General features: G+C 37.7%; 1 protein-coding gene across 17 annotated transcripts; it reads left to right on the forward strand.

Annotated features, from left to right (window-relative positions):
• Positions 1 to 553: 553 nt before the first annotated feature.
• LOC105190044 (homeotic protein female sterile) lies at positions 554 to 24,385 on the forward strand. Of its 17 annotated transcripts, none has more exons than XM_011152580.3 (24): positions 554 to 901; positions 3,282 to 3,569; positions 4,512 to 4,560; positions 5,079 to 5,120; positions 6,682 to 6,930; positions 7,091 to 7,285; positions 7,466 to 8,065; positions 8,492 to 8,569; positions 9,298 to 9,393; positions 9,741 to 9,842; positions 10,059 to 10,204; positions 10,316 to 10,469; positions 10,594 to 11,167; positions 11,346 to 11,504; positions 11,775 to 11,894; positions 12,059 to 12,208; positions 18,721 to 18,812; positions 19,004 to 19,121; positions 19,546 to 19,932; positions 20,086 to 20,652; positions 21,073 to 21,233; positions 21,595 to 21,750; positions 22,331 to 22,642; positions 23,980 to 24,385. In XM_011152580.3, exons 3-24 carry the CDS (start codon positions 4,525 to 4,527, stop codon positions 24,043 to 24,045), a joined length of 4,560 nt encoding a protein of 1,519 aa, XP_011150882.1. In that variant the 5' UTR covers positions 554 to 901; positions 3,282 to 3,569; positions 4,512 to 4,524; the 3' UTR covers positions 24,046 to 24,385. The 17 variants fall into 17 exon arrangements, with proteins under 17 accessions (XP_011150882.1, XP_011150898.1, XP_011150824.1 ...); XM_011152596.3 differs by having other exon boundaries at positions 21,073 to 21,218; XM_011152522.3 differs by lacking the exon at positions 23,980 to 24,385 and having other exon boundaries at positions 22,331 to 22,743.
• The last annotated feature ends 295 nt before the right edge of the window (positions 24,386 to 24,680 follow it).

The raw sequence follows: 24,680 nt of genomic DNA on the forward strand, positions 1-24,680 counted from the left end.
AGGTTTGGCGGATCTAGTCGACAGACCCCAGAGGCACCGTTAGTTGGTTTTAGAAGCTCGAGCAACGTCCACGCGCGCGCGCGCGCGCGCACGCGCCGGACGGTAGTTTAGACTCTGCAGCACGGGCTGCAATCGCGTGGAACTCACGAAGATATAACACGTGTAAAAATCCGCAAGTCGGGCTCCAAGACGGGATTCTGTCAGGATCAAGGATCGTTAAACAGAGTCCATATCGACGGTAGATCTACCAGCTAACGGACTGAAGCGCCACGAGTCCGCCAGACGTCGCTGCGGCCGTTCGTAATTGGCGCGCGCTCATTCGGCTTCCGGCTTGGCGCTCGGCGTCAGTCGGCCGCGCTCGGCGGAGTGGACTGGACGGTGCAGTTGGTGTGCGCGCGGAACGGTGAAATCGGACCAGTCGGTACGTCGCGGAAGAGTGCGTAGCCATTGTTGGTGCTGCGATCGTTAGTTTCTCGATCCGAAGATCGTCATGGGCACGGAGAGGCTTGCTACGACCGCGTTCGGCTCCACAGTTATGTCGGCGAGCCGCGCCACGAGCCACTAATACGATATTCGTTGCGGTGAGTGCGGCGCGTGTACACGCACGCGATTCCGCGGGACTAGTTGGCCGGATTCGCGTCTCCTCCGCCGCCTCCGTTCGTCGTCGCGCGTATGTGAACCGAGCGCTCGCGCTCGCGCGAGTGAGAGTGAGTGCGTGATATACGGTGGGGCCACACTCGCGCCCGCGGCGGCGGCCATAACACCGACCGACCGACCGACCGACCAAACTAAGTGAGCGAGGGAGAAAGCGTAGTGCAAGTATCTGCGAGGCGAGGCGTAGTGGTAGTGTTTTTGGATTGAGAGAGTACCCCCTGGTTGGACGAGCGGACTGCTAACGCAGGTAAGTGATCAGGTCGTGCGTGCACGGCGTCGAACTCCTTTTTAGTTTAGCGGACACGGTGCACGATCGTGAATCGACTACATGAGGTGTGTGTGTGTGTGTTCGTGCGCGCGCGCGCGTGTGTGTGTGTACGTACGTACGTGCGTTGTATGTGTGTGTGTGTGTAAAGGCGCGCGTGGCGCGTTATAACCGCGGGCTGGTGCATAAGCGCGGCGCGCGACGGCGGGCCCTTGGGAGCTTTCTTTCCCGAGCGGCCATACCCGCCATGTTGAGACCTATGCCGAAACGAGGGTCCGGTGAGACAGCCCGGGTTTTTCCGCGCGCGCGCGGGGCCGGATTCGTCGGCCCGGCTGTATCTCGAGACGTTGTGAGTCCTCGACGGGCCTCTTTCGCCGCGACGCCAGTCGTTTCGCTATCTCGCTCTCGCTCCATCGTCCGCTCGCTCGACTGGTTGGCTGCCTGTCTGTCTGTCTGTCTGGCTGTCTGGCTGTCTGGATTCTTCGCGCGGCGGCTTGTTCATGTTTGTTGTGTGTCGGCTAGGTGCATCGGCTGGGCGCGGATCTGTTACCCTTCCCCGCACCATCCTCACCTATTCGTCCTCTTCGCCTCTCTCTTTACTCTCCGCTGCCGTTTCCATTGCCGCCACCACGGCCGTCGTCGCCGTCGCCGCTACCGCCGCCACCGCCACCGCCGCCGCCGCCGCCGCCGCCGATGCCGATGCCGCCACCACCGGTGTAGTAGTATAGTCGTCGTTGCCGCCGCCGTACTTATTTCTCTTTCGCGTCTTTCGCCCGCGTATCTCGCCTTTCTCCTTTCCTGCCCACCTCAGATGTTCTTTGCGACCACTGAGCACCTGTTCGATTCGAGCGCGAGATCTCTTATCTCTCTGCCCTTGATACCTAGCTCGCTGCGGGCGCGTAGCCTCTTCTTCATGGCGCGGATCATTCCGTGACAAGGTCCTTCCTGTTGCCGCGTCCGGCAACCTCGTCGTTCCACGGATAATGGAGAAAAATCTTAACGGTCGTCGTGCACGACGTGTAGTCTCTCTCTTTCTTTCTCTCTTTCTGTGTATCGTCAATTTTGCATCTTAATAGCCACCTCACTTTCTATACCTGTGTACCAGATACCTGTGCTACTTTTGACAAACTTTCCATTTTGGCTTACTCCGGTCACCTACCTGTGAGGTACACCGAACCACGTACCCAGATTCTCCGAACCTAAGTGGGTTTAAAAGAGAGAAAGAGGAGCTTTTGTGCTTAGAAGCGTAAAATTCCAATTCGTTCAGATTCAGGTTGAGGTTCGATCAGGTTCGACCAGGTTAGGTATGCCGTGTCAGATAAACCCATGCTCCACTCGTAAAACTGTAGTTGCATCTTCGCACAAGTTCAAAAGTTCGTCGTCACAGATCTCTTCTGTTGTTATTGTTGTTGTTATTGTTGTCGTTACTGTACGATTCTTGATCGTTTCATCACTCCTTTCTTACGTAGAATTAAGTAATAAGATATTAAACCAGTGTAAGTTACATTTTTTAGTTTATACGTGTCCACAGAGATATTCATTTAGTCAAAAACTGAGGAAATACTGTTGAGACAAACAATTTTTTTTAAAACCAATTTGCATTCAATAATGTTGGTAACAAACGTTATAAAGAATATTTGCATTTGAAAATTTAGATAAGAGGATAAATTCTTTTTTAAATATTTTACTTGATAATACAGTAATTTAATAGTAATTTAATACAATAATTTTATTTGAGTAATATGTACTAGACTTTACATGCATACAAATTGAATATACAAGTTGATACAATTTTTAATTTCTCTTAAATATGTATATAATAATGGAAGAAATTGTGTATTGATATCTTACCTGTAATTAGATATTAAATATAGAAATATGTTCAATATACATTCAGTATATAAATTCAGGTTGTATTAGCACATTCTGTAATCTCAAAACAGCCTTTATATATTAAAGACACATATTTTACATAGACTTTATATAGAATACAATTTACGTAAAGAGATAGTGCAAAAAATTTATATATAAAATTATAAAATATATGTAAAATTTATTTTATTTTATATAAAGATATATTCACTTCAATAAATATAAATTCAATTTTCTATAATATCAGTCACATTTATTAAAATATTTTACAAGAAAATGGTAAAGACATTAATATTTCAAGATAATTTTATTACATAGTGATGAATAGTTTTCGCTTTCCCAGCATGTATACTATTCAGTTTTGCATGGTACATTATAAATAATATGTGCATATATAAATTTTCTGAGTACATCTAGATGTACAAGTTGCTCTAAAGCAATGCTGTGTTGGGGCTGTTACAATACGGGGTCCTATTGTTATGTTATCCAGATGTTGCTAATGTTACGAGTCTTGACTGGAGGTACGGAGTGTCGCTGCAGTATACAAGGCTGACACTCGAAGTACTACCATTCGGTAGGCTTGAGTAGTGTTATGCCTCCTCGGCACCAATCTTCCTGGTTGCAGCGTGATTGCCTTGGCGAGCGATTAATGAGCTACCGCGCTCGATTCCGAATCTATACTCGGCATCTCAATTGTTGATGAAGCCTCATAGCGTCAAGCGTCAACGTAAGGCAGTTACCTGCTGCATAGCATTTATGTATCATATTTGTCGGAAAGGTAGGTGTGAAGCCACCGTCGAGGTATTGTTAAAGACCATCAGCTTTGGGCAAGCGTTTGTGATCCCAAGAAAGATCTAGAGAGGTCACAGAAGGTAATTGAAGAAGGATCATGTCGAGACTCTTTTCAATCATTCGATATAAGTATCTGGATATTTAGGATGTAAAAAGAATTTTACAATTTACGATTATTTTGATATTTTATTAATATATATATATATATATATATATTACTAAAAAAAAATATACACATACACATATACAGACCTACTATACATTACATACATTACATACACAGTACATTAGATATCTTGGTATATTTTTCTACATCCATCACCTGTTCTGATTTGACAGAATTTATAGATAGGATGTTATTAAACAGCAAAATTTTTAATTTCCTTTCACGCTGAATCCTCTCAAAACTGACGGTCTTTACTCTTACCTAGTCAGTGGTGAAGCTCATTATCCGAAACTGGATGAGCTCTATACTATCAAACGATTAATCGAGAAAAAGGAGCAAACGTTCTGATCACAAATCTTCTGATCGCAACTTTCCGATCAGCGACATTTGGTGGTACATTCGATTCGGAACATCAAGCCGGAATAAATTGCGTAAATTGCGATGTTAGGGAAACTTGGTCTTATAAAATATATTGGGTAAACTCAAAGAAAGGAAATCTTTCTGTGAAATAAATCTGGAAATATACTCTTTATGCGGTCTCTATGCGGTCAAACGAAACATTAATGCTTCTTGATTAAACATTAATGTTGTTTGATAAGTGGGACGACTAATTCTGATCCTCTAGCGCGCAGTCAATGTAATGCTTTCGAAAATGTACGTCGTATAATCCAACTAACATGATAATTTTCGCTCTACTGTAAAATCGTCTCCTCACGCTATTTCAGAAATAAATCTCATTGTATTATTTTCTTTCTGTTGCAGTCCTGAAGTCAGAATGCAGCAGGTGGACAACATCTCGCAGAACAATTCCGTGAGTAATACATAAACATTGTATTTCTTTATAACTCGTAATGATGCAGAATGCAGCCTGCTTATTAATTTACTAACACGATATTTCGAAGCTGCGTTAAGTTTTGTGATAATATACCTGTACTGTTCAGCGATGCCCATAGTTTCAGCGCATTTCATATTACGCAGCGCATCAGCATGTATTCACAGTGTAACGTGTTATATAAAACGTGGATCGTTTCTTCATTCATCTCGAAATGATCGAAAGGTGATTTATATATGGATCACGTGTTTGGTATTCCGTTATAAACGATCCCATGCAAATTGTTATACTGCCGTCTGACTGTGTAATACGATTTGTGTATCGTGCATCGAATTTTATTACCTTACCCACATTTGGATACCACATACTTCCTAATATTGTATTGTTATAAATTCTATTCCCCGTATAATATTCACTTTTCTGTTCCCCCCCCCTTTTTTTTTCTTTTTCCGTATTGAGAGAGCGTTGTTTGACTGAATAGTACGTATGAATTACAGTTAGATGTGGAGGAGCGAGAAAGGCTGTGTAATATACCGAAGGTGAGACACCTTGTTGACAATTGTTTCAACTAGGTTATATTGTTGAAATATGAATTGGCAAACTAATAATTCGTGCTATCATAAGTAATCCGTAATTTTCGCTTCACTCTACTAGCAGCATTAAATAATACAAATGCAACTTTGCGGACAAATCTTAGTGAACTTTTAATTAGTATAGAACCACGAAAAATACTGTTACAATTGTATTGGTAAAGCCATTGATGTTGTAGATACAAGATTCTTTTTGCTCGCTATGTCTAGTAATCATTTAGTATCATAAATATTCTCAATATCGACATCTATATACGGCTTATGCATTATTTTTATGCAATGTACAAACAGTGCGTAACATCTTTTTAATTGTTTACGGGATTATTTCTGCTCTAACGATATAAAAATGTGATTTGATGAATTTGCATGAACTATATATAAAATGACTTGAAGATGCCATTATATTTCATTTATAAGTTCTCATCTGATTTCTCTCGAGCCCTATTGTGATCTTTAGTGAAGGCTTCCTCACACGAAATTCCAAATTAGCTTGCCTGTGGTTGTGGAAATTAAATATTTAGCAGCCTAATTCGCTCGTTGCATGGATGGGGGTCATTAACTTACTACAGCGCCTGCACACAAATGTGTATATATGTACAAAAATACGTATCCTAGAGAAAGTACAATTTATATACTCGCACATATTTTAACGTTAATACACGTAAGGGTTCTCTTTAACAATAGCATCCGTATTTTATATCGTAGATCGTACTTTTTATTACTTGTATCACGTTTTACATACGTGGCCATTAACATTTTGCACAAATATGAGACGTATAAACAGTGATCTTCCTAGATGAAGAAGCAAGTTTCACGCATGCGTAATAATGCGAGCGTTAGCAGAACGTTCGCGCTTCAGCCGCGTACGCGTTCTACCGCGAGAAGTCGCTTATCGCTTCCGTTCGTCGCAAAATCAGACATCAGAAAGTGTCACAACAAATGACGTTAAAATTTCCATCTATTAAAATCGGGATGAATTAGGGACGAAGTTTTTCCCGTGTATGCGGACGACTCGTGTGTCAACATTTGTCGCAAATATAAAGAGCATGTTTCGCGTTTCGATTGCACCTCCTGCGATTTGACCTATAATCTTGCGAAGAATTGTCGGCAAATTATAAGCCGTGACTTATAATCCGTGAGCGGTAGGGTGGAAGATAAAAATTGCAAAGAGCAGCAGAGTGCTGCGGGCAGGTAAAAAAGAGCGGATAGGGCCCGATAACTTTTATATCACGTTGCATCTAAGCACGAGTCTGCCGACGCGGTCACATGATTGGTCGCGCAGGTTTCTGGATGCGCACACAAGTATCGCGTGGTGGGGCTTGTTCATCCGTCTGGGAAAGCTACACACAAATACGTCGCCGCGATTGATAACCTAAAATGCATGGTACATGATACATGATCCGTAGTATCGGATGCTTCCTAACGTTATGTTTCTTTACGTGTAGATATTAAAGTGAATGCAAAATATATTTTGATCCTTTTCGTGTAAAACGTACGAAATATAATGCAGACGAGCGCACCTGGTAAGGCCTCGACTACACCAGCGAGTCCTCCGAAGGAACCGCCTCCGCGCGATGAACCACGCTTGGAACCTGTGAACGGCATTGTTCAACCGCCGGTATTTCCACCGCCGAATCGTCCAGGACGTATCACGAATCAACTGCAATTTTTACTGAAAGGTGTTTTGAAGCCAGTATGGAAGCATCAATTTGCCTGGCCCTTCCAACAACCTGTAGACGCCAAGAAGCTCAATTTGCCAGTACGTTACAATTCATAAATATTGCAATTGATATCATGGACATAATTATTTGTAAAGTACTCAGGTAAAACACTATTCATCACTGCTCAGAGTTAGCAAACAAGCTTACATTATTGCTACGGATATATTTATTAAAAATATTTCTCTTTTCATTCAAAAGGACTATCACAAAATTATCGAAAGACCTATGGACTTGGGCACAATCAAAAAGAGATTGGAGAATACCTATTATTGGAGTGGGAAGGAGTGTATCCAAGATTTCAATACTATGTTCACCAACTGCTATGTCTACAACAAACCTGGAGAGGATGTTGTAGTCATGGCACAAGCTCTCGAAAAATTATTTCTTACAAAGGTACACTTTCCGTCTTACATCATCAGTATTTCTATATCTAATATATTTGTGTTGTGTGACGCAGTAAGCAGTTAATGGATAAAGTTTCCATAAACTAATATATAATTTAAGATTTATAATGGGAGATTGCTACTTAATGAATGCTAAAATAACAATTTCTATACAATAATAATCATTTAGGTTGCACAAATGCCAAAAGAAGAGGTGGAGTTGGATCCACCATTGCCGAAAGGACCCAAGGGTAAAAAAGCTGGAAGAGTCAGTGTTTCAGCAGGTGGAGTTGCAGGAGGTACAGGTCGAGGACGACCTGCTTCAGGTGCAGCTGCCGTTACTTCTAGCGTACCTAACAGTCTAGCGCCTTCCGCTACGGCGGCTAGAACAACGGGTGTCATACCTATGCCACCTCTTGGCACCCAAGCACCAGTGTCTGTACCTGGAAGTACAAACACAACCACCATCGCTCCACCAGCAAGCATGGGCGTCGCGCCAATGGCTACTCACAATTCTCTGCCTCAACAAGTCGTCCCTCCGACCACAGGTTACCATGCACAGCCAGCAATGGATCCGCAAGCAGCTTCAGCTGTACTCCCACCTCCTCAAGTTCCCACGGCACCTGCTGTCATGCCTCCGTCGCAACCTGCCAAACTTAAAAAGGGAGTGAAAAGAAAGGCTGATACCACGACACCTACAGCAAATTCATTTGAACCTATGTATGCACCCATGGATTCTAAGAACGCCAAAATACCTACAAGAAGGGAGTCTGGCAGGCAAATTAAGAAGGTAATTATATCTTCCTTGTCTTGTATACCTTCGATGTTATATCTTGTACTTCAACTAGAAACAGGAAAAGTATACCTACATGTTTATGAAACATACGACAATTTATCGACAATTTATAAGGATAGAATATCATTTTACATAATGTCTCTCTCGTATTTAGAAATTACTTGATTTCAAAATCCACATGTAAATCTTATTAATGTATCAACATATTCACAATCTGTATTATTCGGCTTCTTGTGTTTGTCCATAAAGCAAGTTATCATATATTCTCAAGTTATAATACATTATAATCGTAAGCATTCGTCATCATAGCATTCGTAAATATCCTTAATCCTTGCATATAGTCATATCGTTACATATAGTCATATCGTTTCATCAATGCATTAATGCATTAATCAACGTTTCGTAACATGGCTGTTTCAGCCAACAAGGCAAGCAGAAGATGGTTTAGTGCCATTCCATCAGACCAATATGCCTCTGATGGGGGCAATGGCACAGCAGGTACATTTATTACTACACGTTCATATTCCTCCCTCTCATTTGTGTTGTCTTATCATTTTTATCCTACTGATGTTATTTTTACAGTATATGTTGAAATAGTTTCGTATACATATGACTAGTCATATATTATAAAACATTATGAGATGAGTATAAAGTCTTTTATATTTATTTTTTTATATGACAATGTTTAAGAAAATATAAACTAGAAGGTTAATTTTTAAAGTCAATTTTTTCAATTGTAATGAAATTTCTTTTTTCTCCTTCAATGTAAAATCTTTAACTCCTTGATTGCTGGATACCATTATAATGGATATAGAAAAAATATTTTTAACAAGGAAGCTCTTGAAATTAAAAAGTTGTTCAATTTCTTTTTTTAAATTTAATTCTTTTATTAATTTAATTCTTTAATTTAAAAATTTGAAAATTCTTTAATTTCCGAGTTACCTTCTTCAATAAGTAAAGCGAGGTGACCGATAAACGAAACTCATTCCATTTCTAATTTCTATATATTTATTAAATTTTTTCAGTATTTAAAGTTATGCATATTATCTTTGATCTATATAAGGGCATTTTTCTGGATAAAAATGTATAACTACATTTCATGATTGATGATTGACATAAATAATTAAATTTACATAAAATCTTCGCAATCAAAAAGTCGAAATAAAAAACTAACATGAATCTTTCTTACATAGCATAATGTAACATTTTTATAAATTACTTTTCAGCCTCAACATGCTGGTGGAAAATCAAAGGAAAAATTGTCAGAACCACTAAAATGCTGTAATGACATCTTGAAAGAACTTTTCTCCAAAAAGCATTCGGTAATTGAAATATATTTTGTTTTTCAAAAAAATGTCACATTAATAATAATGTCACATAAATCATCAAGGGAATTTAAATCATGATTTTGTGTTATAGGGTCCGAAAGTATGAAGAAATACTCAATCATTTTTGATTTTTAATTGCTGGCGTGTTGTTTGCGAATTGTTTCTGATTTCTTTTTTTCTAGATATTCTAGTCTATTTTAGGAAAAAAGATAATCTAACTTTTGCCTAGAATATTTACACGTTGTGTAGAATAATAAATTGTTTGGAAACAGATTCTCAAAGGATGCGGTAGTAATCCGAAAGTTACAAATATGATTTTGATGACATATCTTTGTCGTTAGGGTTACGCCTGGCCGTTCTATAAGCCGGTTGATGCAGAACTTCTAGGCCTGCATGACTATCATGAGATTATCAAAAAACCTATGGATCTTGGTACTGTAAAGGTTCGCATTTTTGACTATGCTACTATACTGATATATTGCTATCAAACTTTTCAAAACCCCAAATCCTTTAAAAAGTGTATACTGGAAACCAGACACCAAATATTTGTTGAACTATTTTATATTTTATACTTATTCCTAGAATAAAAGAACACTAAGAAAGTGTTACGGATATGCTTGGACATACAATTAAGATACACAATTTCGTTCTTTTTGCAGTCTAAAATGGACAACCGTGAATACAAAACTGCACAAGAATTTGCAAGTGACGTCCGGCTTATATTCACCAATTGTTACAAATATAATCCACCAGATCATGATGTCGTCTCGATGGCTAGGAAACTTCAAGATATATTTGAGATGAGGTTCGAAAATGAATGATTTCCTCGGCCAATTTAGACAACATTTCCAAATCTTCGAAAATATTGTCTAAATCCATTATAAAGTTATGTATTAACTTTATGTATAATGATTAGATATGCGAAAATTCCGGACGAACCAATGGGTGGCATGGTACCTATGAAAGGTACTAGTAGTAGTGCCAGTAGTTCCGGTGAAGAAGATTCGTCCGATAGCGACGATTCTGGCGAGGAACAACGCACTCAAAAGTTGCTCGCTTTACAGCAAGAGGTATGTTTTGTCCAATAGAGAGATGTAATTACATGGTCTTCGCGGAAAGTAACCTAATTTTGTCTCTACATCTTGTAAGCGAATAGTTAATAATTAATTATTAAATATTATTTGATATTAATAGCTAAAAGCCATGCAAGAACAAATGAGGAAATTGGTGGAAGAGAGTGGTAAAAAGAAAAGTAAAAAGAAGAAACCTGATAAGACCAAATCAAAGCCCATGAGCAATAAGAGTAGTAGCCTTGTTGCCAGTCATACTGGTGCCATGAAAGAACTGATGAAACCAAGCGGCGGTATTCCCAATGTCACAGATAGTGTTGGTGCTAGTATAGCTAGCGTCGCGATGGGAGCAGGCGATTTGAAGATGCCTGGTGGTATGGGTAGTGATCTTCATCATTCGGCTATAGCAGTAGGTCCTAACAAGACCCATGCGGCCGGAAATTTGGGTCATCACTTACCACCAGCAGCGACGAACGCCAAGCCGAAAGGGAAAGGCCGAGGACCTGGAAAAGCTGCGGCTGCTGCGAATACAGCGACTAAAAGGCCGAAGGCTAACAGTAGATCTGCCGGAAATAAGAAGAAGAATGCGGGTAATCAACCGCCCCCGATGACGTTCGATTCGGAAGACGAGGATAACGCTAAACCCATGTCTTACGATGAGAAGCGACAGCTCAGTTTGGATATCAATAAACTACCTGGTAAGATACGTTTTATTGCCGTTGTATTAGATAATAAGCCAATATTGGATAAACATGACAGATTAAACAATAAAGAGTTTGTATGGCAGAACTATAAAGTTTTTAAAAGATATAGCAATTTTTTACTAATTGTTTTGTTTTTTTTTTCTTTTTTCTTTTTTCCTTTTTCCTTTTATAGGTGACAAATTAGGTCGTGTCGTACACATAATACAGTCTCGAGAGCCTTCGTTGAGGGATTCGAATCCGGATGAGATTGAAATCGACTTCGAGACGCTAAAACCATCGACACTTCGTGAACTGGAGAGCTACGTTGCATCATGCCTGAGAAAAAAGCCACGTAAGTCTTACTATAAGCTTGATTTCAATTTGAGCTTCTAAATACTTTAGTAGTCGCTTCTCCAAAAACTGCGTTTTATAGAACAAAGATCTATTCGTAGTGTTGTATTCAGAGTATTATAGATATATAATATTTTAAATATGCTAGTAAGTTTAACTGAAGGAATGATGCTTGCACACAACAGTAATAATGCGGCAACAAGGGTCATAAAGCAAGTTGCAACGATGTGCTTCTATATATTTAAATGTTGTATATGATATGTTCATATAGACAAAAAAGTCAGCGGTAAGTCTAAGGACGAGCAGATGGCAGAAAAGAAACAAGAACTGGAAAAAAGGTTACAAGATGTGACTGGGCAATTGGGCAACGTCAAGAAGACTGCCAAGAAAGGTTAATGTTTGCATCCTCTATTCTTGTAACATTTTGTACATTTTCTTGCGGATCTGTCAAGACACAATGTGTTTTTCTGCGTACGTACGCAGAATGGGAAATCTGGTAAAACTTACTCGAATGAAGACACAATATTAAAATCGTTTGTACGTGTATATTTACAGAGGACAGCAATAAATCTGTCGATGTGGTCGGAACTGGTGGTGCTACTGGACCTTCGCGGCTTTCAGCGTCGAGCAGTACTAGCAGTGACAGTGATTCGAGCAGTAGTTCTCTTTCCACAAGCTCCAGTGACTCAAGTGACAGCGAAGCAGGTTAGATATGAATACAACAAATATGTTGGTACTGTTAAACATTTACTTGGGAACAAAGAACTACTGTGACCCAATCGTCTTCAAAAGGGAAAAGGGAATACGAACGGTTTCTTCAGTGAGACTCAAAATTACGGGGTTACTTTCGGGGAACATCGCGTGCGAGTTCTTCGTGATGAACTTATCATCGCTTTACGAATGTCACACAGAGCACAGATTTCCATATTCACGTTTCCGCCCGAAAATTTTAAGAGACGATATTTGGTGTAAATATACGAAACATGAATTACTTAGTGATTTATGTTGATGCATTGTTAAGTTCAGCAAAGCTACCATCTGTAGGGACGACGATTTTTCTACGTTTGTAGAAAGTCTGATTTATTGCATATTTTTCACCTTTTCCATCGGTGCTGGTTGATGTTATCGGTGTCATTATCGAAATTTAGTACAATGAATTCCTTGTTAACAAAAAAATGGGGCGGAAACGTAGATGTGAAGTTCATAGCCATTTAAAAGTGACTCACCATTTCATGCGGCATTGTGTGTACTGAATTTTCTATTTACATACATATACATATATTAACTGTAAAATAACAATATGATATTTTCGTTTGGCAATCTAATTTTACAGTTATATAAAGTGAGTGTCACGATGTTTGTTACATGCAATCGTTACACAATTATACGATGCAGCTGTCTAAAGTCTACGTCAAACGCTTTTTGTTGTACGAATATAAGTTTAGATTTATAGCGTCAGTACATTCGATGTCAATAACCAATATCAAGCTGCTGGTATTCGGTAAGATGTTGGAGAAATTTTTTTTTTGTATTTTTGAGAGAAACATAATATAATATGTTATTTAAATCTGTTGAAGCTCAAAAATTATATATTTCACATACTTCTTTTTTAATTTGTTTAATATACGTGATCCTCTTTAAATCTACGCTACGCACATATACATACGTGTGTTTCATTCTCGTAGGTGTGTAGCTATTCGAAAAATAATGCCTCATGATTTGGTGATAGATTTAAGAACTTCCAAGAATATTTATATGAACTCTGTGCCTAACCAATTTCGTATTGGCAAATGAAACAATCGAAAACACCGATGCATTGTTAATAACGCAACATACTACGCAGGAAAGAAAGAAAGAAGGAAGGAAGGAAGGAAAGAAAGAAAGAAAGAAAGAAAGAAAGAAAGAAGGAAGGAAGGAAGGAAGGAAGTTACAAACTAGATATAAACGCGATTTCTTCTTCTTCTTTTTTTTTCTTCTCTTTTTCTTCCAAATGGGGATTGCGGATGTCTCGACATGTCGCAGATATCTTCTTAAGCTGCTAAAACGTTGCTTATTAATTAAGTATTTATTAGGACGGCGTTATTCATGTAACTTAAGTGCTGCGTTATATTAACTACGCAAGTACGAGCGTGCTGTCAAGTTTCGTCACGAAATGAGAGCGAACGACGAGATTGAATTTGCCATATGTTATTTAACGTAATTTCGTATACTTTCTTATAAACGATATCATCGCGGTTATGCTAGAAGCTATGTACAGGAATTGTGAGAAACTTGACACACGAGAAGAGAGTTTTCAAATATAGTTTTTGTTTAATTTACGAGACAATATGCAATGGTAAGAACAAAGGTGAGCTAGTGGAGTGCAGACTGTGTTTAGAGGATACCATATGCCATGCCAGCTTGTTTCACGAGTTGTATTATTGATTATTGAACAACTGATTATTTTCTCTTGCCCGATCGGTGTTGATGATACATTCTGTTGCTCGGAAGTCGAAAGGTATAGTTTGTTACTCAAGGCTACTGAATTTTTCACTGCAGTCCCGTCTTCGGGTTCGGTAAGAGAGGCCCTTTTGCGAGTTTTGAGATTATCCTTAAAGTCAGCGGATGCGTCCGGTAAATGGCTGAGAACTTCAATACACACACATCGATGCGGAGCTGTTACATTGTTGTGATACGTAACGACGTTGCCGTGACTGTAGTGTCAAATATTAGTACCTTGGTTGTAAGTTACATACCGTAGCTTCCCCCGATAATTGCCCCCACGTAACCCGAAGTACGAATACATCATGCAATATATTAACTCTTGCAAATTATGATATATTTATTTACATTAATCGATAAGCAGAGCATTATTACTTGTATCACTGTGTTTCTAAATCATTAAGTTTGCTACCTCGCATCGATTCATAATTCATGTCGTATCATTTCTCAGAATTTAGTAGAGAGTGAGACATATATTAACAGGCGTCACGCTAAACCATAAGAAAGTGTTATAATATATTTATCTGGTTGACGCGAGAGACTGCGCTTAATGCCTCCTCGACGTTCATTTCCACGCACACATACATTCTGAGATTATGTGGACCTACAAAAGATGCCCGTTAGTGTAAATAAAACGAATTTGAATGCACGGATAAGAAATGATGCAGACAATGTGTATTGGTGGCTGGATTTTGCGAGTCAGCGCATTCTATGGCTAGCACAGTTTGTAGCGTAACGCGTTGTTGAGTTGCTTTGTACAAAGTAAGTCACGCTCTTCGCGAGCTTCTCATCTCCGCAAAACAGCTGTGAGATTCTTCTCAGCAATCGAGGATACTCAATCCTAGTGTTACAATACCTCAGGTTACTGTTTCCACTCCGGACTTAACTTATCGTAGCTAAAGACATGTGCTTCCTTTACGACAGTCAATTATCAAAAACGTCTCGTCTCGCAACGTCTCGTCACGTGGTCGTGAGACGGGTGAGTACGAATACGAATCTTCCTTATTGTCGACTTATTCCGAGAGTGCATAGACCCCGAGTAAAGTAATTAGTGACGAACTCTGCAGAGTTAAAAAGGATGTGCGGAGTCACAAAGTTACATGTGAATTCGAAACTGTGTGACAGACTTCATTTGTTTTCTTTTCTTTTTTTTTCTCTTCTTTTTTTGTTTTCTTTTTACAAAATTAATGACTTTGAGCACATATGTACAAGGTTTATATGTAAAGTGTAAAGGAGTAGAAGGTATAGAGAGAAGAAAAAGATGGACGGGAAAATGATTAGAAACGGAAAGAAGTCGAGATCGGTCGCAATGAAGAAAGTAAATGGGAAAAGAAAGAGTAGGAGGAGAAGGTAGAGGAAGAGAAGGAGGAGGAAAAGGGATGAAAATAGGTGTAGGAAATGGTTTCTACAACGTATACGTTACATACATGTATACACAAGGCGCCCTAGCCTCCAAACACATTGTTTGCACTCCTCTAAGCTTTGCTATTCGTCGTTTCATTCTATTTACCGCTAAGTTCTTCATCGGTGATCATTGTCAGTTTTCTCATCGCTGAAATGATTAAAAAGGGGAAGTGTTGGTAACGTGTGTCTTCTTTCTATTGGAAAATTGATATCGTTATGCCAATGGTAATTATGAACTACGAAGATTGGTGTGGTTTTACATGCCTTACTGTACGAAATAGTAGCCGCTATTCCCGTTAAGCGTAAACTTCACTTCTCGTCGCAATATAACTTCATATATGTTGTAAATATCATGAATTCCCGAGTAATCGCGATATCGTCGTAATTTTCGAAGTAACGTTAGTTTTAACCCGTCCTACTAAAAAAAAAGAAAAAACATTTTTAGGAAATCTTTTATACGAATTTAATCAAGATTAATTTTAACGATATCTTGTTTTTATATTTTTTCTACATGTAAATGTCTGCTCCATAAATTCTTTTTTTTTTTTTTCTTTTTTTGTTGAGATATATCGTGTAAATTTAGTTTTTACATATACATATATATATAAATATATATATATATATAGCAAACTATATACATAAGATTTATTGTGAACATATAATACCGATAATAACATTCTAAGGTGCTTCAGAAAGCACTTAATAATTGAACATGAGCATTAAGGCTAATCGAATTTGCACTCGAGTACAATTAAATAGTATCATGAATCGTACACTCAGCAAACGTACTTACTGTCCTGACGGGAAAAAAAAAAACGAGGATTAAGAACGATGAAAAAGTAGGGCAATTAATATTATTATGATAATTCTATACAAACAAGCCACAATTGGTCAGAAAAAAAGTGTTCGTTGATATCTAAGAAAATTAATGATACGGAATTATATAAGCATTTAACGGTAGACACACGAGAGAGAGAGAGAGAGAGAGAGAGAGAGAGAGAGAGAGAGAGAGAGAGAGAGAGAGAGAGAGAGAGAGAGAGAGAGGAGAGAGAGAGAGAGGACAGTTGGACAGATTGTAATGTTATTTACCAGGTTTTACGTTTTCCCGAAATAACTGAAAGTGAATAGAGAAATTCGCGAATTAACTAGCTAGAGTATGGAAAGAACAAATTAACAGCGTGTACTGAAACTAGATAGATATGACGCATCTATTAAAATACAATCACCATTAGCTTGTAACGCGAGGTATAGGGCATTTTATAACGATATTCATATTGCCTTCCAAAATTTTTGTAGCATTTACTCTAATACATTGCAAGCACGCGTCTTAATCTCTTCACTTATCATTTCTTCTCCTTCCACTTTCTACTTCTATTTCGTCGTATCTTCTTGTCCAACCTGGAACGTCATTCTTCCTGCTAGAATCATAATGCGCGAGATCTGTATAACGAAGTGAAAATATTTTATTATGCTCAAAAGAGACTCCTTTAAACTAGCACTTTTATTTAACACCGTTGATTAATATCCTTCTTCTCTCCGGAGTTGCATGTACGTTCCATCTGTTTTCTGCGTATCGTGAGTTTTAAAATAGTTAAACGGTAAAATGACAGGAGCATACGCGTTTTGTACATATTAAAAGACTAATATATCATAAATATAAAAACATTAATGAAAATATAACTATAAGTTACATCTACAGAGGAAAAGCTACACACACGCGCGCGCGTGCGCGCGCGCATATGTGCGCGCAACTTTTTTAAGTGCATACACAAAGTTAAACAAGTGAAATAGACATTAATTCTATGTAAGAGCGTTCGGAGTCGCGGTTGGCTCATATATGGTGGTCCAGTTAACTATATTATATAAATTAAGATATGCTGGTATATATATAAAACTCCTTCTCGTTGTTTCGTTATTATTGTTTCGTTCGTTAAAAACAAATTATATTCTTTAGCGAACGCATATATTCTTTTGTCGGTCGCAAACTTTCTTTTCTTTTTGATTTTTATCCACTATTGGCAAATTTCAGCATCGTGATTTCTTAATTGTTATCACGGATCGTTTGAAAAAAGAAAGAAAGCACGTGATGCAGAAATGAGAAAGGGGAATTAGCCATGTCAATTTTTTACTGTCGTTCGTTTCTATATACATTATCAACGTCGCTGATTCTTAACATTTCAAAACATCGAGCAGGAGTCTCTTGCCACCGATCTCAGTGTTGCGCTAACTACGACTTGAATTTACATTAATCAGTTTGTAAGAGTGTGTCACTCTTGTATCATTCATCTTTAAGTTGAGCCCCACATATTGTACCATTTATGTCAGACCTTTGTTTACTCTTATATATTACATATATAAATACACATACATACATATATATGTATATACATATATGAAATTCATATACGTATATACATATATATATATATATATATAGATATATACACACATACACACACATACATATGCACATACACACTCACAAAGGTGAATACTGAGAGACGGCAGTTTGATGATTTTTGTAGTCAATATTTTATAATCGTCACTTCCGCCAACTACACGATTATTACTATTATTTTATTATTATTGTAATAAATCATGATTATATCGCTACCTTAGTGGAGCAAGCGTGAAAGAGAGAGAAAGGATAACAGAAAGAAAGAAAGCGAGTAAGAACGTGCTCCTGCATACATATATGTACGTAACTATATATATATATATATATATATATATATATATATGTATGTATGTACGACGACTAAACGACATTCTTGTGCATGTATGCATGTGTTGAGCGCGTGTGGTATGTATGTATTTATGATGTGTGTATATGTATATATATATATATATATATATATATATATATATATGCACACGCAATTATTCGTAAATAAATTGAGTACGACTAACTTTACGTAGGATGAAGAAATGAAGAAAATTGTTCTGCGCATTCAGATTTTTTAATATAAAAAGATCATTAAGATTATATGAAAGTCCACAAAAAAAAAGAAATGAGAGAAAAAGAGAGGAAGCTACAATTGAAATATTTAAATTAACATTGTTGTACACAGTGATACAATTATAATATAAGCATATAAATAAAATCTATTAGAAAATATACGCTCGAAGTTGTTTAATTTGCTATATGTTACGTTCACGTTGACATGTTCTGTTACTCCGCGTTTATCGATAAGCGACTCTTGATTGGATCAATGGCTGGCAATATCCTCTACGCTCTGCACTTCGCTAGATCTCCGTCGATTTTCGATTCTTTACATACTGTTGGCGCGTGCATTGTACACTTTGATTAATTGTATACATTGAATTTAAAGGGAACTCCTCCAATCGTTCACCTAGAAAGAAAGCGAAAAAGAATCCACCAAGTACGGGACAAACAACAACAACGGTTACTACAGTTTCATCAGTAAGTTATTCATTTTTCGCGTTATATCATAATGAAATTCGCACTGGTAATTATTTAAATTTTAATATTTTTACTATATATAACACAGGTATTTTGTACTTGATATGGATATAAATTATATTATGTGTATTGTATATTGCAAAGCAGTAATAGTTTTTGCTTGTGAATTAAATAAATGAGATGTTCTTTAGGCACCTACATTGAATCATACCGGAGCTCTCTTAATGAATAGTCAACCACCAACAAATGCTACGGGACCAATAATAAAGTCGACTGTAACTCAGCCGAGCAATATTCCTTCGGAACAAGGTAATTATAACGTCACGGTGTGTAGGGAATTCTCATATAGCCGAAATTATATTGAAGAGATATTGTCCATTTCAATATTCATATTTCAAAAATAATTTTCGACAAAATTAGCCGTATAAAGTTTACTTTTAAATGTTTTTTATTTCACTTATCGGACATTGCAAATTTTCTCAGACTGATCTGTTTTCTCGTTGTCTTTTCCTCGCTAATTAGCAGTCATTGGTTTTCCAAAGCGATAATCAGTACATCATTATTATCGTTCATTCGCAAATTTTACCACGGCTATGTGAAACAGTTTTCAGCCTCTGCAAATATATTTCTCATTAAAAACCTTTAACGATGTAACAAAGAAACAAAAGCGTGTTGTATGTTGTGCAACACATCATACCCTATACAACATGTAATGCAACAAATATTCTTTTAGGAGGTAATAATCAACCTATCGCAGTGGCTGCTGTTACAGTAGCACAAGGTATGCCGGTTGTGAGTCACGCGTCCATGCCGGCGCAACCATCGCGACCCACGGCTATGGCTACTGCTGCTCCTGTAAAAAAACCGACGCCGCCACCGCCAGCGACGTCCAATCCGCCGACACCGTCGGTTTCCGTGCCGACACCACCACATAGCGTCACACCGACGAATACGAATTCCATGACAGCCTCGCCAGCTGTCTCGCAGCAGCCACCGCAGCAACCACCAACGTCCATTAGTTCCTTTTCAAGTGCGAATACGCCCGTGTCCATAGACGGGACGAACTTGAGTCAACAGTCCGACCTCATGCAACCGTACAATACTCTGGGTATATCCACATGTAATTTCTATTATTATCATTATTATTATTGCATAATTTTGGTTATTGGCATATTTCTTAGAACAATCCTGCATGAGATGATTTTTCGTCTCTGGATATGAGAGGGAAGCATGTTGTGTGCGTCGATAACTAATTAATTTTTTCTACATATAGCTGCGGTACCCACTACGCAGCCATCTTTGGATCCGTCGCTCGCGGTCAAGAAGGAGCCGCCGTTCGTTCAGGCTTCCCACGCGACCAATAATACCAACAATAACAACACCAATTTGAATTTATTACCAGACGTGAAGCCCGTGAACATGATGCCGACGAGTATATCTTCTAATCTGAACCTGGGCAACATCAGTATGGCGAATTTGAACATGAACTTGTCGCAAGGACTCGCGGCGCACATGTCCATGCATAATCAGTTGGAGAGCATGATCAATACCACAGCACCGTTGACCAACATACAGAATTCCCATAACGTCCCGATGTCGCAGCAGCATTCCAACGGGTTCCCGAGTATAAAACGCGAGACTTCGCCGCCCAACATGCTGAACAATAACGGTATTCCGGGAATGAACATGGGAATCAATATGGTGGGCAATGTAGCTTCGATATTCGAGTCCATTCCTATGGTGGGAAGCATCCCGATGCAGATTTCGCAGATTCCCATCAAGAAGGAGGAAAAGCCCTTGCCCATTTCGCAGCCTCAGCTCACGCAAAAGTCCATGGACGGTTTGTGTACAATATTTATTTTTCCTTTTAAAGCATATCCACTCTGGCTAGTGTTAATCGCCAAACAAGCTTACCTTCATCCGTATTTTTATTCATACATCATAGCAAATTAATACGCAATCCATGAAACAGTTATTGATGCAGTCGATATTAATAGGTCGAGCCGATGTTATGTAGGAGATTAACGCAATGTACTAACATTACAAATGAACATTTATACTCGCTTATCTCTCTTTTGCTTGTTGATGCGTTCGCTCAAGCTCATTGTGTTCCTCGACATAAATTCTGATGTTGCGTGACTTTTAATCGCACGAATTACTTCTTCCTTGCTCAGTAATATACAAGCACTGCTTTAATAAGTGTTTTTGAATTGCTACTAATCGCTTACTAATCAAACATATAATACTATTGCTCTAGCAGGAGCTTTTTTTGCAGAAATGAACACCTTAGGAATGCCACCGATGGGTAACAATCATGCCAGTAGTCAACTCATGCCCGAAAAGAAGATGACTCCTCCCGAGTCGAAGACTCCTTCTGCAAATTTTGCAACAGCCTTCAAAAATAAGGTACTGGAATCTAAGGTAATAAAAGCTATCCCTCGAAAATTTAATTTTGTCACTTTTTATACATATTTTTTATTATATATTTATTTATATATATATATATATATATATATATATATATATATAGTACATTACATGTATTATATATATTATAGTATTTTAAGTGTTACATTTATTTTATATTTTTTTATCAATATCTTATTAAATGAAAATTAATAGAAATTTGTAGCAGAGATACATATTTAAACGCATGTTAGTGTTACTTTTTATTTATTTATTTATTTTTTTTTTAATATGTTGTGAGTTCCCAGATTGTCCCCAGATGTAATATATAATTATTTTGTCGTGTGAAGTCAAATACAAGATTTTGCATACACAGAGTGTAGAGCAGAATGTGAAAAATGCGTCATCCTGGTCTTCCTTGGCACAAGCATCCAGTCCGCAGTCATCGGCAGCAGGTAGCAGTATGAAGAGTGCCGCAACCCGAGACTCGTTCCAGGCTTTCAAGAAACAGGCCAAAGAAAAGCAGGATAGAGTTAGTTACAATATTTTCTCTTTCTTCATTTTAATGAATCAACTATTTCTTTTTAAAACCCCCGCTCCCGTAAGTGTTTGGAAAGACTTCTATAATTTTGACGCTTTAGTATGAGTACGTTTTCCGATTGTATTTTCTATACTGACAAAACAAATGATCAAGGATAAAAGTTTGTGCAATTAATCGTTATCGACTATTTTAGATTAAGATTATTTTAGATTAAGAGATAGAAGATTAAGAGTTAGAAAAGTTGATCCATATCGCAATGAAAACATCCACTTTCAAACTATCATTTAATTTATTTCATATATTATACAGAATAAACTCTCGAAGGTAAAAGCATGTTTATGTCAATATTCATGTTATTTTCTCTAGTTCCAGGGAATTTGTTTTAGATTACTTCAAGTTTCTAAAGGATTTGCTTTAGATTACCGCTGTTTACTGTTATATCATCGACGAAGATTGTTGAATTCTCATCACTTTCTCACAAAGCCGTCGTGGCGTCAAAGTTATTGGATTCACTTCCGAATAAACGTCCACCCCGTGAATAATTGTATATTTGCCGCTACATATTAAACAGCAAAGGGCCCTTCTGGAACAACAGGAGATGCGTAGGCAACAACAGCAGAAGGAGCAGGCCGAACGCGAAAGATTGCGGCAGGAGAACGAGAGGAAGAGAGAACGGGAGGAAGAGGACGCCATGGATAAGGCCAGGAAAAACGTCGGTGACCAACAAGGCAATTCCATGGCGGCCACGACGAGGGCAGAGGAAGTGAGGGCTATCGCGGACACAGACAGCAGCAGTCCGAGTCATTCGTCCAGCCAGGACAGGTCAGCCGCCGAGAGAGAACGTCAAAGACTACGGGAACAAGAGCGGCGACGACGCGAGGCGGTGAGTACTTTTGATATCTCTTTACATCTGTGGTTTTATTCGTTAAGGCTGGAACCACCGAAGACCAAAGCGAAAAGGACAAGGTCAAAATGACCTCGTAATTTTCTGCAAAAATTATATAAATTTATAACGGTGCATTTTACTTGTTTAATCAATTGATGTTGAGTGAAATTACGTACATTACTTACAAAAAAATTCTTTGACATGATGTATTTTCTCTAATACCCGTCGTTTTGATTCCTTTGATCGGAAATAAGTCGATCGTTTCGGTATGCCTAGTATTAACGAACTTATTATCGAATGATACGAATTCCTCTTGTATCACGTCATAAGCTTCGTCACGACCTAGAAATATTGAAGTAAACATTGATTATGCTAGGTGAAGTAAATATTTGATTTCTGATGACTTTGGATTTTGATGTGGCATGTGTCGTAAATATCTTGAATAATTTCCAGAAGATTTTAATCATTGCTCTTTATGTATTAAAAAGTTTTGAATAATCAACATGTAAAAATAACAACGACATTCAATAGATATAAGTATGATATACTTTTCTTTTCGGATAAATATTTAGAAATACTTTTAAATACATTCATCTGAGATCTCTTGGTTCATTAAATTGTTGAGTCTATCTTGTACCAAAATAACATATTGACCTCTACGCAAAATTTGCGTTTAAGCGATTTACCGTTGATACATATTGAATACATTGATACATTAAATACATTGTTGACCGTTGATATATTTATATATATATATATATATATATATATATATATACGTGTATACATATTGAAACTTTATGTAAGATTATTCGCTAATCTCTTCAGGATCTATTGTTTTAGTATATATATGATAGATTAATTAATGTAATGAAGTAAAATAGTTTAAGCGTCAATAACCAGAGATTTCTAAGTAACCTTCTAAAGACCTTGTGTATATATATATATATATATATATGTCGTTATATAAAAAAATTGTTTACATATAATTTTTTTTTGTGAAGAGAAATTGCGAGATGAGAAATTGTTAAAACTTCGCAGATGCTACATTTGCGATAAATGCTATTTATATTTACGAAGGATTCTACTATTATTTTACATCAACAAAAGTCTCGATGTATCATTGAACGGATATATTTGCTTGAGAAAAAATTCAGCAATATATTCGTCGTATTGGTACCTTTTTATTTCGAAACGAATCATTGACGATTCGACGTTATAAACGCTTGAGTATCTCTCGCATGAGTATCAACTACTGAATCAACAAAACTCACTCATCCACATATATGCATCAATAAATTATGAATTATTTATTTCGATGTCTTTCTTTCCAGATGGCTGGTCAAATTGATATGAACATGCAAAGTGACTTGATGGCTGCGTTTGAAGAATCTTTATAATGCTGTTATTATTTGCTGCTCGTAATAAGTCCATTGAAAGCAGTCGACGCGTCGATACATCGCATGGAGCGTCGGAATTTTGTATCGGACAATTGGACAGTGCAGTTTTGTTGTAATATATAAGTATATGTGTGTAATAAATATGTGTAAAAATGATATAGCGAACTTTTTGACAAAATTTCGATAATTTGAGAAACTGGACAGATAGACAATCGATGTTGCGGGTTTGTACAAACGATTGATATAGTTGGGACATTCCAACAGAAAACCTGAACTCGATTGTTCTTTGAGCTATATTGATCCTCGGAACAATCCTCGTCATTCGTAATCATTAGCTAGATAAGCGAAGGCATATATAGCTAATGATTACGAATGACGAGGATACTAACTTATGTTATATTTTCTCGATTTTCATAAGTTTGTACTTTATGTAAATTTGAAAACACAAAAGCAAATACTACTAATGTAAGTGAAAACGTATGAATGACTATAAAGTGTTCGATGAAGATGCCTGGGAGGGATGTATGTATATGTGTATATGTATGTATACATTTGTGTGCGTGTATATGCGGGCGTGTTTAAACAGATGTAAGAATCCGTGTATATTTAGTTAAGTTTTCTATTTTTGCATATTA

Source organism: Harpegnathos saltator, unplaced genomic scaffold (assembly GCF_003227715.2).
Source record: "Harpegnathos saltator strain DR-91 unplaced genomic scaffold, Hsal_v8.6 scaffold393, whole genome shotgun sequence".
In the NCBI taxonomy this organism is placed as follows: domain Eukaryota; kingdom Metazoa; phylum Arthropoda; class Insecta; order Hymenoptera; family Formicidae; genus Harpegnathos; species Harpegnathos saltator.